Here is a 13610-nt window from a genome sequence, read left to right as displayed (position 1 = left end):
ACTTTTTAATGATTGCCATTCTAACTGGTGTGAGATGGTATCTCATTGTGGTTTTGATCTGCATTTCTCTGATGGCCAGTGATGACGAGCACTTTTTCATGTGTCTGTTGGCTGTATGCATATCTTCTTTTGAGAAATGTCTCTTCATATCCTTTGCCCACTTTTTGATGGGGTTGTTTTTTTCTTGTATATTTGTTTGAGTTCTTTGTAGGTATAATATTTCTTACTATTTCACAGGGAAGGAAACTAAGACACAGACATAGTGACTAATTTGCTCAAAAGAGCAACTCAGAGAGGTCTGGATTAGAACTCAGATCGTCCATTCCTAAACTTGTACCATTAACCTGCCATATGCCACTGCCCCAAAGGAGTCACCTTTGAGATGAACTTTGAGAACTGTGTGGCCTCTAATGATAAGGTCAGGCTTGGGGCACTTGTCAAAGCCTCAGGCTTTGGCTAGCATGGCATCCAATACCCCCAAGGCCGGTTCTGCCCTCACACAGGCCTAGGTATGGCTAGACTCCTGCTGCCTTGAGCCACCCACTGTGCCTTTGGCCACCTGTGAACCTCCCTGACTGCTGCATGAGACTGAGATGTGGGCAGACACAAAGATTTGGATTTTCCCATGTAAACTCTTGGCATCCAGACCAGCTGGATTCCAGGGTCCATCTAGGGAGGATCCAAGCCTACGAAGTTATCCCCAGATCAAGTTACCAATTAGCCATGCATTGTGACTGAATTCCTGAGGCTATTTACGCCTTTATGAAATTCTCAAGGCTAACCTTGGGCTGGGTCAAGAGAAAGCTGGCTCAGCTTTCAGGAAAGAGCATTCAGCCAGCTGGGAGTCACTTCACCTTGTATTGTGTTTAGTTCCTGAGCACACCAGGAAAAAATGGTGGCCCTGCAGCTCTGCGGTGCTTTTTCTGAGAGGATTCTCCCTGTGAGTGTCCCTGGGTGGACTTTCACCAAATGGGCGTTCACCTTGTGGGAAGCTTTCTTTCCTATCTTATAACCTATGTGTCCGCGGCCAGGTAAACCCGGGACCATAGTCAAAAATGGGACCCTGGAAACCCTACTGCTCTGGAGTTGCTCCTGAGTCATTGAGAGGTTCACAGAAATCCCCTGCACGTGCTGCAGCATGCAGTGCTCCTGTGACAGCATGCTCTTCCCTCTCACAGCCTGATGGCCACAAGCCACTGCTTCAAGATTATTGTAGCTGCTTCCATGGTCAGGCTTCCTGGGGGCCTTACCTCACCCTGAGGTTGGTGGCAGGGGACCCCAGGCCTCCATGATGTGCACGAATACCCTGTATCACCCTTGGCCCTTCTCTATCTCTCTTAACCACTTTCTTTCTCCTTTAGCCACTTACAGATATGCAAAGACTCTTTATGTCACCTGTACTTTTGTGTGTGTTGCATCAGTCACTAGAAACACGCATCTCCAGCATGGTGGCTCACTCCTGTAATCCCAGCACTTTGGGAGGCCAAGGTGAGTGGATCACCTGAGGTCAGGAGTTCGAGACCAGCCTGACCAACATGGTGAAACCCCGTCTCTACTAAAAATACAAAATTAACCAGGCATGGTGGCGGGCGCCTGCAATCCCAGCTACTCAGGAGGCTGAGGCAGGAGAATTGCTTGAACCCGGGAGGCAGAGGTTGCAGTGAGCCAAGACTGCACCAAGTAGTGTCTTGCACTCCAGCCTGGGCAATAAGAATGAAACTCTGCCTCAAAGAAAAAAAAAAAGAAAAGAAAGAAAAAAAAAGAAACACGCATCTTCCACTTGTGTTCCCACAGTCACATCACTGCCAGGGGAATTTTCTCCACCTTGCTTTTATTACACTCTGACACACAGATCACAGATCACAGAGTGGATCTCTCTCATGCACACTTCATATATATGTATCTGTCTGTCTGTCTCTCTCTATATCTTTTTTTTGTCACAGGTTTCTTTTCCATTGGTCCTTGCAAGAGTTCTAAAGATAGGGTGAAACCAGGCCACAGACGGAAAAATTCATACCCTGTTGTCCTCAAACTTTGCCCGTTCCCTTATATCCAATGTTTGGGTTTAAACAAGTTTGTTTGCCTCACTCTATCTTCTTTTGGGGTTTAGTATCTTCCTCTGTGGGCCCTTGTGCTCTCATGCAAATAAGCCTGTACTGTCTTCTACATATGGAGATAGTCTTTGTAGCACACACCTAACTCTTATAATTCCACACCACACTTCTACATCCTCACTATATAAATAGCCAAACTTATTAAGCACAATATTGAAATCACTATACTTTATACTTCTAGTTGTTTTTATTCATAGCCCTATTGTTGAGTTAAGCTTCAGTGTACTGGAGGAAAAACAGATGTTCACAGAAAAAGGATGAGAAATAAATCAACAAAATATCCTAATGATTACATTTTTTATGCAATCATGTGACAGCTGCTTGCTAAGCCCCTAACCATAGCTCTGTACTAGGTGAAGGATGGGAAGATGAGACAACTCAGATCTGGCCCCTAGCCTCAGAGAATGTACTCTCTAGTTGAAGTGGGATTGGGTGGGAGATATGGTAAGTTAAGACACTACAGGACTATGATGCAAGGCAAAAAAACAAACAAACAAAAAAAACAAAAACTGCACGCCCCACAAAGTTATGTAGAGTGTGATGGTTGTGTAGAAAAAGAGAGCTTCTTTCTGGCTTGGCAGGTCAGGTGGTATTTTAATGGGATATTATTATTGAGAAATGGGTGGGATTTGAATGTATCAAGATGAAAGTAACAATTACTGATGCCCCAAAAGAGAGCATATGAGCCAAGGTATTACATTAGTCCATTCTTACACTGCTACGAAGAAATACCTGACACTGGGTAATTTATAAAGGAAAGAGGTTTAATTGGCCCACAGTTCTGCATGGCTAAGGAGGCCTCAGGAAACTTACAGTCATGGTGGAATCTTCACAGGGCAGCAGGATGGAGCGAGTGGCAGCAGGGGAAATGCCAGACATGTGTAACATCATCAGATTTTGTGAGACTCACTCATTATCATGAGAACATCATGGGGGGAATTGCCCCCATGATCCAATTACCTCCACCTGGTCCCACTCTTGACACGTGGGGATTACGGGGATTACACTTCAAGGTGAGATTTTGGGGACACACAGCCAAACCACATCATGTTGCCCCTGGCCCCTCCCAAATCTCGTCATCACATTTCAAAACACAATCACATCCTCCCAATGGTCCTCCAAAGTCTTAATTCATTCCAAGCATTAACCTCAAAGTTCAAGTCCAAAGTCTCACTTGAGACAAGGCAAGTCCCTTCCATGTATGAGCTTGTAAAATCAAAAACAAATTAGCTACTTCCTAGATACAATGTGGGTACAGGCACTGGGTAAATACACCCATTCCAAATGGGAGAAACTGAACAAAGACAAAAGGGCTACAGGCCCCATGCAATTCCAAAATCCAATAGGGCAGTCATTAAACTTTAAAATTCCAAAATGATCTCCTATGGCCCCATGTCTCACATCCAGGTCATGCTGGCACAAAAGGTGAGCTCCCACAGTCTTGGGCAGCTCTGCCCAAGCTCCCTGTGGCTTTGCAGGATACAGGCCCCCTTCTACCTGCTTTCATAGGCTACTGTTGAGTGTCTGCAGCTTTTCCAGGCTCATGGTGCAAGTTGTCAGCAGATCTACCATTCAGGGGTCTGGAGGATGTTGACCTTCTTCTCACAGATCCATTAGACAGTGCTCCAGTGGGGACTCTTTGTGAAGGCTCCAACCTCACATTTCCCTTCCACACTGCTCTAGCAGAGGTTCTCCATGAGGGCTCTGCCCCTGCAACAAACGTCTGCCTGGACATCCAGGTGTTTCTGTACATCCTCTGAAATCTAGGTGGAGGTTCCAAACCTCAGTTCTTGAATTCTGTGCACCCACGGGCCCAGTACCATGTGTAAGCCACAAGGGCTTGGGGCTTGCACCTTCTGAAGCAACAGCCTGAGCTGTACATTGGCCTCTTTTAGCCACAGTTGAGACTGAAGCAGCTGGGAATCAGGGAACCATGTCTGGAGGCTGCACAGAGGAAGGGGGCCCTGAGCCCAGACCAGGTAATCATTTTTCCCTCCTAGGCCTCCGGGCCTGTGATGGCAGAGGTAGCCATGAAGGACATTTTCCCCATGGACAAGCCATGGAGACATTTTCACCATTGTGTTCGTGATTGGCATTCAGCTCCTTGTTACTTATGGCAAATCGCTGTACACTCTGCTTTCTCTTGAATGCCTTGCTGCTTAGAAATTTCTTCTGCCAGATATCCTAAATCATCTCTCTCAAGTTCAAAGCTCCACAGATCTCTAGGGCAGGGGCAAAATGCCAACCAGTGTCTTTGCTAAAGCATAGCAAGAGTCACCTTTGCTCCAGTTCTCCAGAAGTTCCTCATCTCCAACTGATACCAGCCCAGACTGGACTTCATTGTCCATATTACTATCACCATTTTGGTGACAACCATTCAACAGGTCTCTAGAAAGTTCCAAACTTTCCCACATCTTGCTGTCTTCTTCTGAGCCCTCCAAACTGTTCCAACCTCTGTCTGTTAGTTCCAAAATCACTTTAACATTTTCAGGTATCCTTATAGTAGCGCCCTGAAGGGGTGGCCTGCCCCTCCACACCTGTGGGTGTTTCTCGTTAGGTGGAACGAGAGACTTGAGAAAAGAAATAAGACACAGAGACAAAGTATAGAGAAAGAAAAAGTGGGCCCAGGGGACCGGCACTCAGCATACAGAGGACCCGCGCCGGCTCCGGTCTCTGAGTTCCCTTAGTATTTAATGATAATTATCTTTACCATCTTACAGAAAAGGAAGTGGCAGGATAATAGGATCATTATAGGGAGAAAGTCAGCAGTAAGACATGTGAATAAAGTTCTCTGTGACATGAATAAGTTTAAGGAAAAGTGCTGTGCCTTGATATACATATGTAAACATCTCCATAAACCTCTTTAGTGCATAAAGAGCAGCATTGCGTTGGCAAGTCTCGCCTTTTGCCCTAAGGCAGTTTTCTCCTTTCTCAGTAAACAGAACATACAATCGGGTTTTATACCGAGATGTTCTATTGCCCAGGGACGGGCAGGAGACAGATGCTTTTCTCTATCTCAACTGCCAACAACCGCCGAGAGGCCTTCTTTCCTCTTATACTAGTCCTCCTCAGCACAGACCCTTCACGGGTGTCAGGCTGGGGGACGATCAGGTCTTTCTCTTCCCACGAGGCCATATTTTAGACCATCACATGGGGAGAAACTTTGGACAATACCTAGCTTTCCTAGGCAGAGGTCCCTGCGACCTTTGGCAGTGTACGTGTCCCTGGGTACTTGAGATTAAGAGAATGGTGATGACTTTTCACAAGCATGCTGCCTTCAGGCACTTGTTTAACAAAGCACACCCTGCACAGCCCAAAATCCTTTAAACCTTGAGTCACCACAGCACATGTCTCTTGCAAGGACAAGGTTGGGGGTAGGGTCACAGGTAACAGCATCTCAAATACAGAACAAAATGGAGTCTCTTATGTCTACTTCTTTCTATATAGACACAGTAACAGTCTGATCTTTCTTTCTTTTCCCCACAGTGCCCTACCATTTCGGTACTAATTAACTGTAGTAGTCTGTTCTCACACTGCCATGAAGAAATACATGAGACTGGTTAATTTATAAAGGAAAGGGATTTAGCTGACTTACAGTTTCACATTGTTGGGGAGGCCCCAGGAAACTTACAATCATGGCGAAAGGTAAAGGAGAAGCAGGTACCTTTTTTTTTTCTCTTTTTTTTTTTTTGAGACAGAGTCTCACTCTGTTGCCCAGGCTGGAGTGCAGTGGCAGAATCTCAGCTCATTGTAACCTCTGCCTCCTGGGTTGAAGCGATTCTCCTGCCCCAGCCTCCCAAATAGCTGGGAGTACAGGCATCCACCATAACGCCCAGCTAATTTTTGTATTTTTAGTAAAGACAGGGTTTCGCTATGTTGGCCAGGCTGGTTTCGAACTCCAGACCTCAGGTGATCCACCCACCTTGGCCTCCTAAAGTGCTGAGATCACAGGCATGAGCCACTGTGCTCAGCTTCAGGCACCTTCTTCACAGGGCAGCAGGATGAAGTGACTGCCAGCAGGGGAAATGCCAGACACTTATAAAACCATCAGATCTCATGAGACTCACTCACTGTCACAAGAACAGCATGGGGGAAACTGCTCCCATGATCCAATTACCTCTACCTGGTCCCACCCTTGACACATCAGGATTACACTTCAAGGTGAGATTTGGTTGGGGACACAGAGCCAAACCGTATCAGCTGTCGAGGTGGGAAAGTGAGGACGGAACGCGGAGAGTAACAGGAAGTTCAGTTTCCTGAAGTAGAGAATGCAATAAGGGAAAAGATCTGAGATGCAACCAGATGTGGCCAGTGGAGAAAGACTTGAAATCCTTAGTAAGCAATGTGTACTTTATCCGGTAGACAGTTCAAACCATTAAGGGTTTCTGACCATGGACATGACATCATCGGAATTGTGCAATAGAACAGATAAGAGACTTTGAGAAGAAAAAATGGAAGACAGATCTCAGTCAGGGAGACCAGTTAAGAGGCTCTTGCAATCAGGCAGGTGGCAACCAAGGGCTTAGAGGAGAGGAAGTTCTGCATGAGAGACACTGCCAAGAGAGGGTCTGGAGACTTAGGAATGGTTTGTAGCAGGCACAGGTGGGACTTTTAAATTACAAAGGTAAAAGCCATTATTTACCCACACAACTTCCTTGATATGAGGCAAAACCATCACCCTGGACTTGCAGTTCACTATGAATGGTGCCTCCTAGGATTGTACAGCATGTAATACATACAACACACGTGAGACCTCTCTGCAGTGTAACCGCCTTTATCCACAATTGTAAACTGAGCAGAATTTCCATAGTAACTATGTGTGCAGCCTTTATCACAGGTCAGTGACTCAGCAGATTTTTCAAGGCGTTGAAACACTTCGAAGTCAAGACAGCAAGGAAAAGAGCTAGGAGAGACTGGATGACTCTTTGAGTGTTTTTCATCCAACCACAGACAATGCTCTGCAGCATCCTGCATTCTTTTTCTTGACAGATTAGCTAATATAATTAGCAGAATCTGGCTAGATACGAAGAATGTAAGGAACCTTGATTTGGAAGTCAGTAGGTCCAGATTATAGACTCAGCTCATTCATTTCCCCATTATGTGATCTTGAACAAGTGGTGCTCTTTCAGCCTCAGTCATCTGAAGGCTGGCACAGGCATTATGCAGAAAACAAACCATGGCAGTGGAGCAAGAGCAATCTTAGACAAAGTGGTCAGGGAAGGCTTCTTGGAAGAAGCGACAAGTGAGCTGAAATCTGAAGGAGAAGGAATCAGGAATGGAAACGGGGGTTGGTGGCGGGCAGCATTCGAGGCAGAGAGGATGGCAAATGCAGTCTTCCAAGCTCAGAGTGTTTGACAAAGCCATGTGGCTGACTCCTAAGGCTCTTTCATCGACTTCAGGAGAGTTGTGTTTTGTTGTTAATTTTATCTTTGTTTAATTTTGAAGAAAATCATTTTACTAATAAAGTTTAAAGGCCATTGTTAAAAAGTCTAATGGAAACCAAAGGGCAGACAGAATATCACGGGGCGGTGGTTTTCCAAACATTTATGCATAAAGAAGTGAGCACAGTTCAAAGCCAAAAGAGAACCTACAGGAACCTGAAAAGCTGTGCAAAGCAGGTCTGAATAAAGATCAAGCAGGGATATAGGTTTCTGTTTCTGCGGACTGAAGTCAGAAACCAGAGCTTTATCCGATCACATGAAACGGGCTCACGGGGCTCTGGTGTTACGATTTTCCTCTCTCAGCTGTGGGAGTTGGCCTTTTCTGTGATTGATGGTCAGGTCCCAGAGAACTTCCATGAGACACGAAAATCTCTTTCTGGAAGAAATTGCGCTCATGATGGCAATGACATTGGGCATTTGTCTTGCTGTCGTCTTGTTTCTCAATGCTACGGTTTTTTTTTTTTTTTTTCATTCAGGAAAAACAACGTAGGAGAGTGACACAGCAGGGATCTCGCTGATAAAGGACCTGCATCTGAATCCAGCTCCTCCATGCATGGGCCGTGTGTCCTAGTTACTGAGCCGTCTGGAGAGCCTTGCACCTCATCAAAAGAAGAAGGACGGTGATCCTTGCCTTGCTTTCCTCCTAAGATTCTTACGAGGCTTACATGAGAGAACAAGGATGAAAGTATTTTGTAAACTCTACTCTCCTGTGTATAAAGCAGAGAATAATAGCATCTGTGGTGTTAGAAAATGCCTGGAACTTTGTAAAGATGTTGTCTGATTCAACATTACTGGAGTAAACCACACCATTTTATTAGACAGAGTGAAACACTCCACTGCAGAGAGATTGATTTTTATAACAACTGAATTATAGATTTTACGTGCCTCTTTTGAACAGAATAATTTATTATAGCACAAACTAAATACAAAGCTCTGAATAAATAATCATTTTTTGCAGTCATCACATCTGCAGGTGTATATGTGAACATTTCCATAAGCACATAAGGATACAGACGTCACAGACGTATTTCCATTCTCAGATCGTTACATATTTAGTGAGGGAAGCCCAGAGTCAGGGTTCTCTGTGGGTAAGAGCTAGATGCCTTGGGATGAGCATACACGGCACCGTCTCAAATGATTTGGACTATGTGACTGTCTTCTTTTCTCCTTCAGACTCTGGTCAAGAAAGTGTATTGGTAACAGGTTGCTCTGCCTTCAAGTTTAGGGCACTCTCCCATGCTCTTTCAGGCAAAGTTTTTTAACACCTCTCTAAGAAAATTCACAAATCAGAAGTCTTCCCCCAGCTTCAGTCTGACAATCAGGACCCCCACTCTGCAGCTCTTTCCTAGGATCTTATCTCCCCCTTTCAAGGGACAGGGCAGTTGAGTCTATACGTCCACACAGTTGGATCTGACAAGGCTGGAAGCCCTCCCTCCAGAGCCCATCCTCCCATCAGTGTCGGTCTGGTATTCTGTGTGGGTAGCAGCAGAATATGGTTCACAGCCGGTGGCTCGCGCCTGTAATCCCAGCACTTTGGGAGACCGAGGCAGGCAGATCATGAGATCAGGAGATCGAGACCATCCTGGCTAACACGGTGAAACCCCGTCTCTAGTAAAAATACAAAAAGTTAGCCGGGCGTGGTGGCGGGTGCCTGTAATCCCAGCTACTAGGGAGGCTGAGACAGGAGAATGGCGTGATCCTGGGAGGCAGAGCTGGCAGTGAGCCGAGATTGCACCACTGCACTCTTGCATGGGTGACACAGTGAGACTCCATCTCAAAATGAAAAAGATTCACATCACAGCATAAGACTGAGACATTGGGCGTATCAAGCTTGAAAGAGATCTTGCAGGTAATTGAGTTTCATCTGATACCTGACTTCCTTCTCTACTTGACCTCTGAATAGCCACTCATTTCTCCAGTGTCATAGAGTACATTCCACTGCTGTCCGTGCTGGCTGTTAGGACAGTGGTCAGGGCAGATGGCCTGAAGCCTTCCCCACTGTGATCTTTACCCTCTCGTCCTCGTGATTCTGCCTTCTCGTGCCACCTGACACAAGTCAGACCCTTCTTTCTCAAGATAACCCTTCACAGTCCCGACTGTATTTTTCTGGGCTAGGCACTCCCTGTTCCTTCAATTACTGCTTCTAAGATGTACTTAGTCCCAGGAACACAGTCTTCAAAATGAGTCTCTTTTCCCAAAGACTTTACGGCTGCTTGGCTAGTGGAGGACTAGATTCTTTCATTCCTGTTCCCTGCCAGCCTTTGCTAGGGATAGAATCACTTAGGACCAAGGCAAGAGCAACTCAAAGTCTCAGAAAGACAATCATTTTTTGGTTTTGCTTTGTTTCGTTTTGTTTTGAACACACCTCTAGCCCAGGCCTGGCAGGATGCCTGGCATTCATTTGAACAGAGGGCCTGGTATTAGCAAAGAGTTGCCCATTCTTTGCTTGACTGTGAGATTACACTAAGCAACCTGCCCTGCTGGAGCTCCGTAATTAGGAAGTGTTTGGAAGCAATATAAGGTTTGCTCAGAAGGTCTGTATTTGAGGACTAGATCTGCTCTTGCCATTACTGAATCTCAGCTTTCTCATCTGTATGGTGGAGATGATAAGCCCTTCCTTGTTGAGTCATGGGACACCTGTACAGTTCAGGTGAGCTAGCGGAGGTGAACACACTTAGCAAAGGGCACACTGACATGTGAACTGTGCAGGCTGATCTTGCTCATGACTAGGTCGCAGACCATCTCTAGCTTGCCCTCGCCTGTGACCCTCTACTTTTGGAAAATGAGAAACACTTTTCGAAAAGCACATTCAGAACTGCCAAATCATTGCTGAGGCTGACTTTGCAAAAGGAAACATTTCTTTGTGTACCAAAGACGACGATAATTCTGCAGTCTTGAAATGCTAAAATATCTTCATGCCCTCTTTTAAAACCAGAAGTAGCAGGGTACCCTCGTGGCTGGGAGACGCCACGTTCCTAGAATCAGCTGCAATCGCAGAGCCATCAGCCATGCTCAAAAGCCCAATTAGGGGGAAGCAATGCTTGCAAATGCTATTGATAAGTTGCAAAGCTAGCCTGAGCCAGGACACTTATCCCCTGATCAGAACATTCACCTAGGATTTCATGCTCATAATAAAAATTTTGCTTTTGCCTTAAAGCATTATGTGTAGATGTGCTCCTACAGTTCAGTGTTGTCTCCTGAGCTAACACAAACCCGAGTCTTCCTTGTTTTGAACAAATCAAATATAACCAAATTGTAACAGTGATAAAATAAGGAAAATTTTAGTTTTCTGGAAACTGAAGCCACAAACTTAAAAAAATGTACTGGTTGTGTAAGAACTTCCATCAATAGTGCCATATAATGCTGTAGCGTGAGACTAATGTTTCTCAAAAAGAATAAAGCAGAGGAGTGAAAATTTCTGGAGTTGGCAGCGTGACATGAGAGGTTCCTAAAACGTAGGATAAGTGACTGGGGTTAGGAGAAGTGGACTGTAGTGGACAACACTAGTGCTCTCTGATCTGTTACTTTCCTTTCCTTCCCAGGACTACATCCCAGACCAATTCTATCATTTCGTGGGGCCTGATACAAAATGAAAATATGGGGACCCTTGTTCAAAAATTAAGAATTTTAAGATGGAAACGGCAGAGTGTTAAAGCAAGTGTGGGCCCTTCTAAGCGTGGGGCCCTGTGTAGTGACAGCTCATACACCCATGAAGCATCCCTAAACACAGGAGACTGGACTTTCCAGCTCCCTGGCCAAATCCCTGACTAACGAGATATGCGCAGGGAAAGCGGTATGTGCCACTTTCGCGGTGAGGCAGTGAAGAGCCCACATGTGATCTCCAGCCTGTTCCTTCCCCCATCACAGTCAACACAGAGTCCTTGCATCGAGTTGATGGAGCCATCAGGTTGAAGCAGTCGCTGCTGTTAAGAATAGCAGGTCCAGAGTGTCACCTGGATCATGGAAGAAGCGCTTGTGTGTTAAGGCACTGATATCTGAGAGGTGTTTTTTATTGCAGCATAGGCTGAGCTTATCCTTAATAACATGTAGGGTAAGGCCAGAAGCGGAAGAAAAAGCCTCAGATCTGAAAAGCACTACAAAAGAAAGGAACCCAGACAGTAAAGACTGGTGTAATGTTCCCCAGGCATTAGTTTTTCCATCGATGAAGTAAAAATTCAAAAATGCTCTTTAACATGTTACAACTCCATGAGTATACACAGTACTACTTCCCCTTAATTCATTTTTATAAAAAGGAAAGTATTGTCCTGTCCTAAGAAGAAAGATCACATATTTTTCCCCTTTAGCCTGCTTGTCTCTTGGCCCATAGCAATTCTTGGCCCATTCTTGCCTTCACTGAATGCCTCCAGTACCTTCACAAGCCAAGAGGAAAGCACTCTTCTGGGTCAATGTTCTTCTCTGTAGAAAGTATTTTATCAAACAGACTTTACTTTGTCACCATGATTTGACAGGTATCCCCAAAACTCCAGCTGATGTTACAAGAGTCTCATTTCTTAAAATCAATGAAACTGGTCCCTTTTGTCATTGTTTCTCTGTAAATCACCTTGGATATCACATGTCCTTCAAAGTTGTTCTTCATTGCTCTCAAATACTGGATTGCTGTAGGACAGCGCTCTGCCACACTCCGGCATGTCAGAGTGGGACGTTTGGTTTAGTGGGGGCCAACTAGGGTCATTTGCCAAATCCCTCTGCCATATCCGATACTGGCTTTTGGACTGATAGCCAAAACACCTTTTCATCATCATCCACAGGGCTCGGTTTTCAACAATGGCCTCCTGCAAAACAAAAGAATTACGTTTTACAGTCGGGGCTGAGCGTTTTGCGGCTACAGCCCTCCACAGGCCATCATAAGTCACTACTGCACTGGTTGCTTAGATCCAGCTTGACAAAGAGCTTGACCACTGGACGAATCTAAGGTGGTTTCCCTGGACAGGTATTGGCTTCTCAAACGTTTCTATTTAAGTAACTCCTGCGGGAGAAGTAAGAGGTACAACATTTCAAGACTCTGGGAACATAACTGGAAATGGCTTTCCTCAAAAATGAAGTTTCTTTTGCATCTCACATCTAAATTAAATTTAAAATCATTCAAATTCTATGTTTCACTCTATAGCACATCTATATTTTATTGAATATAAAATGACATTTAAAATTACTTACTACTAAATACTAAATACAATTGACCCTATGTAAAGATGTGGCCCATGTATGACATGTTTTGGATATACCTTGGCATATCACTGCATATTCATAAACACAGGTTGATGAAATTAAAACACAGGACAGTCTTGGAGTTGAACAGATCTGGATTTGGGTCCCAGCTCTGACACCTATTATGGGCAAAATAGTTACTCTATCCAAGTCTCAGTGATTAGAATAATCCCTTCCTTTTGTTTGTTGTAAGGCTTATATAACTCCCTTTACAATGCAGGGCAGGGCAGGGCATAGCTCTCTCCCTTTGTCTATCCTTCCAAACTACTCATTTAACAAATGGCTAAGCACTGTGGACCTGTTCACACACGTCTCTAACCTTCCTTCACCTTCACTGAAATACAGTTTTAAGATTACAAAAGACATGAGTCTTTGAAAACATTTTGCAATGCCATTTTATCTCATGAGTTAGAGTGTGCCTTGAACAGAGCCTAAGTTATAACTTATAACTCATGAGAGGTTATCATATTAAGTAGTAGTTTTCCTAAAATCTACCCATTTTTGCCATTTGGGTTCCACTGCCTATGAAAGGATAGAGAACAGCTAGTCTGAATTAATCCTGTGATAACTGACCATCTGCTGGCTGCCAGGCCGTTAAAGATCCATATAGCCATCTCAGCCTCTTGGAAACTTAGCCAGATGAGTTATTCTACTTTCCTGCAGCAAGGTTTTTTTGTCTTCTTTAATTAACAAGAAAACAGTAGTTCTTCTTAGAGCTGGGATAAGGTAGGAGCATCAAATAAAGGTTTTAAAATCTTTCTTACTTCCAGGAAACCTTAGTAAACCTTAAAACAAAATAGATGAAACCACATACACACACACACACACA

The 13610-nt window shown here is 44.6% G+C and overlaps 1 protein-coding gene across 1 annotated transcript in view; it reads right to left on the bottom strand.

Moving 5' to 3' along the window:
* Positions 1-8510: 8510 nt before the first annotated feature.
* Positions 8511-13610, bottom strand: part of ATP13A4 (ATPase type 13A4) — a 151551-nt gene continuing 146451 nt past the window's right edge. Inside the window, exon 30 of the mRNA XM_011961225.1 lies at positions 8511-12348. Within this exon, the coding sequence (XP_011816615.1) occupies positions 12136-12348 (213 nt within the window). The 3' untranslated portion in view covers positions 8511-12135. The remainder of the gene's footprint in view (positions 12349-13610) is intronic.

This window comes from Colobus angolensis, unplaced genomic scaffold (genome assembly GCF_000951035.1).
Source record: "Colobus angolensis palliatus isolate OR3802 unplaced genomic scaffold, Cang.pa_1.0 Scaffold54, whole genome shotgun sequence".
Lineage (NCBI taxonomy): Eukaryota > Metazoa > Chordata > Mammalia > Primates > Cercopithecidae > Colobus > Colobus angolensis.
This window is presented reverse-complemented; position numbering and strand designations above follow the sequence as displayed.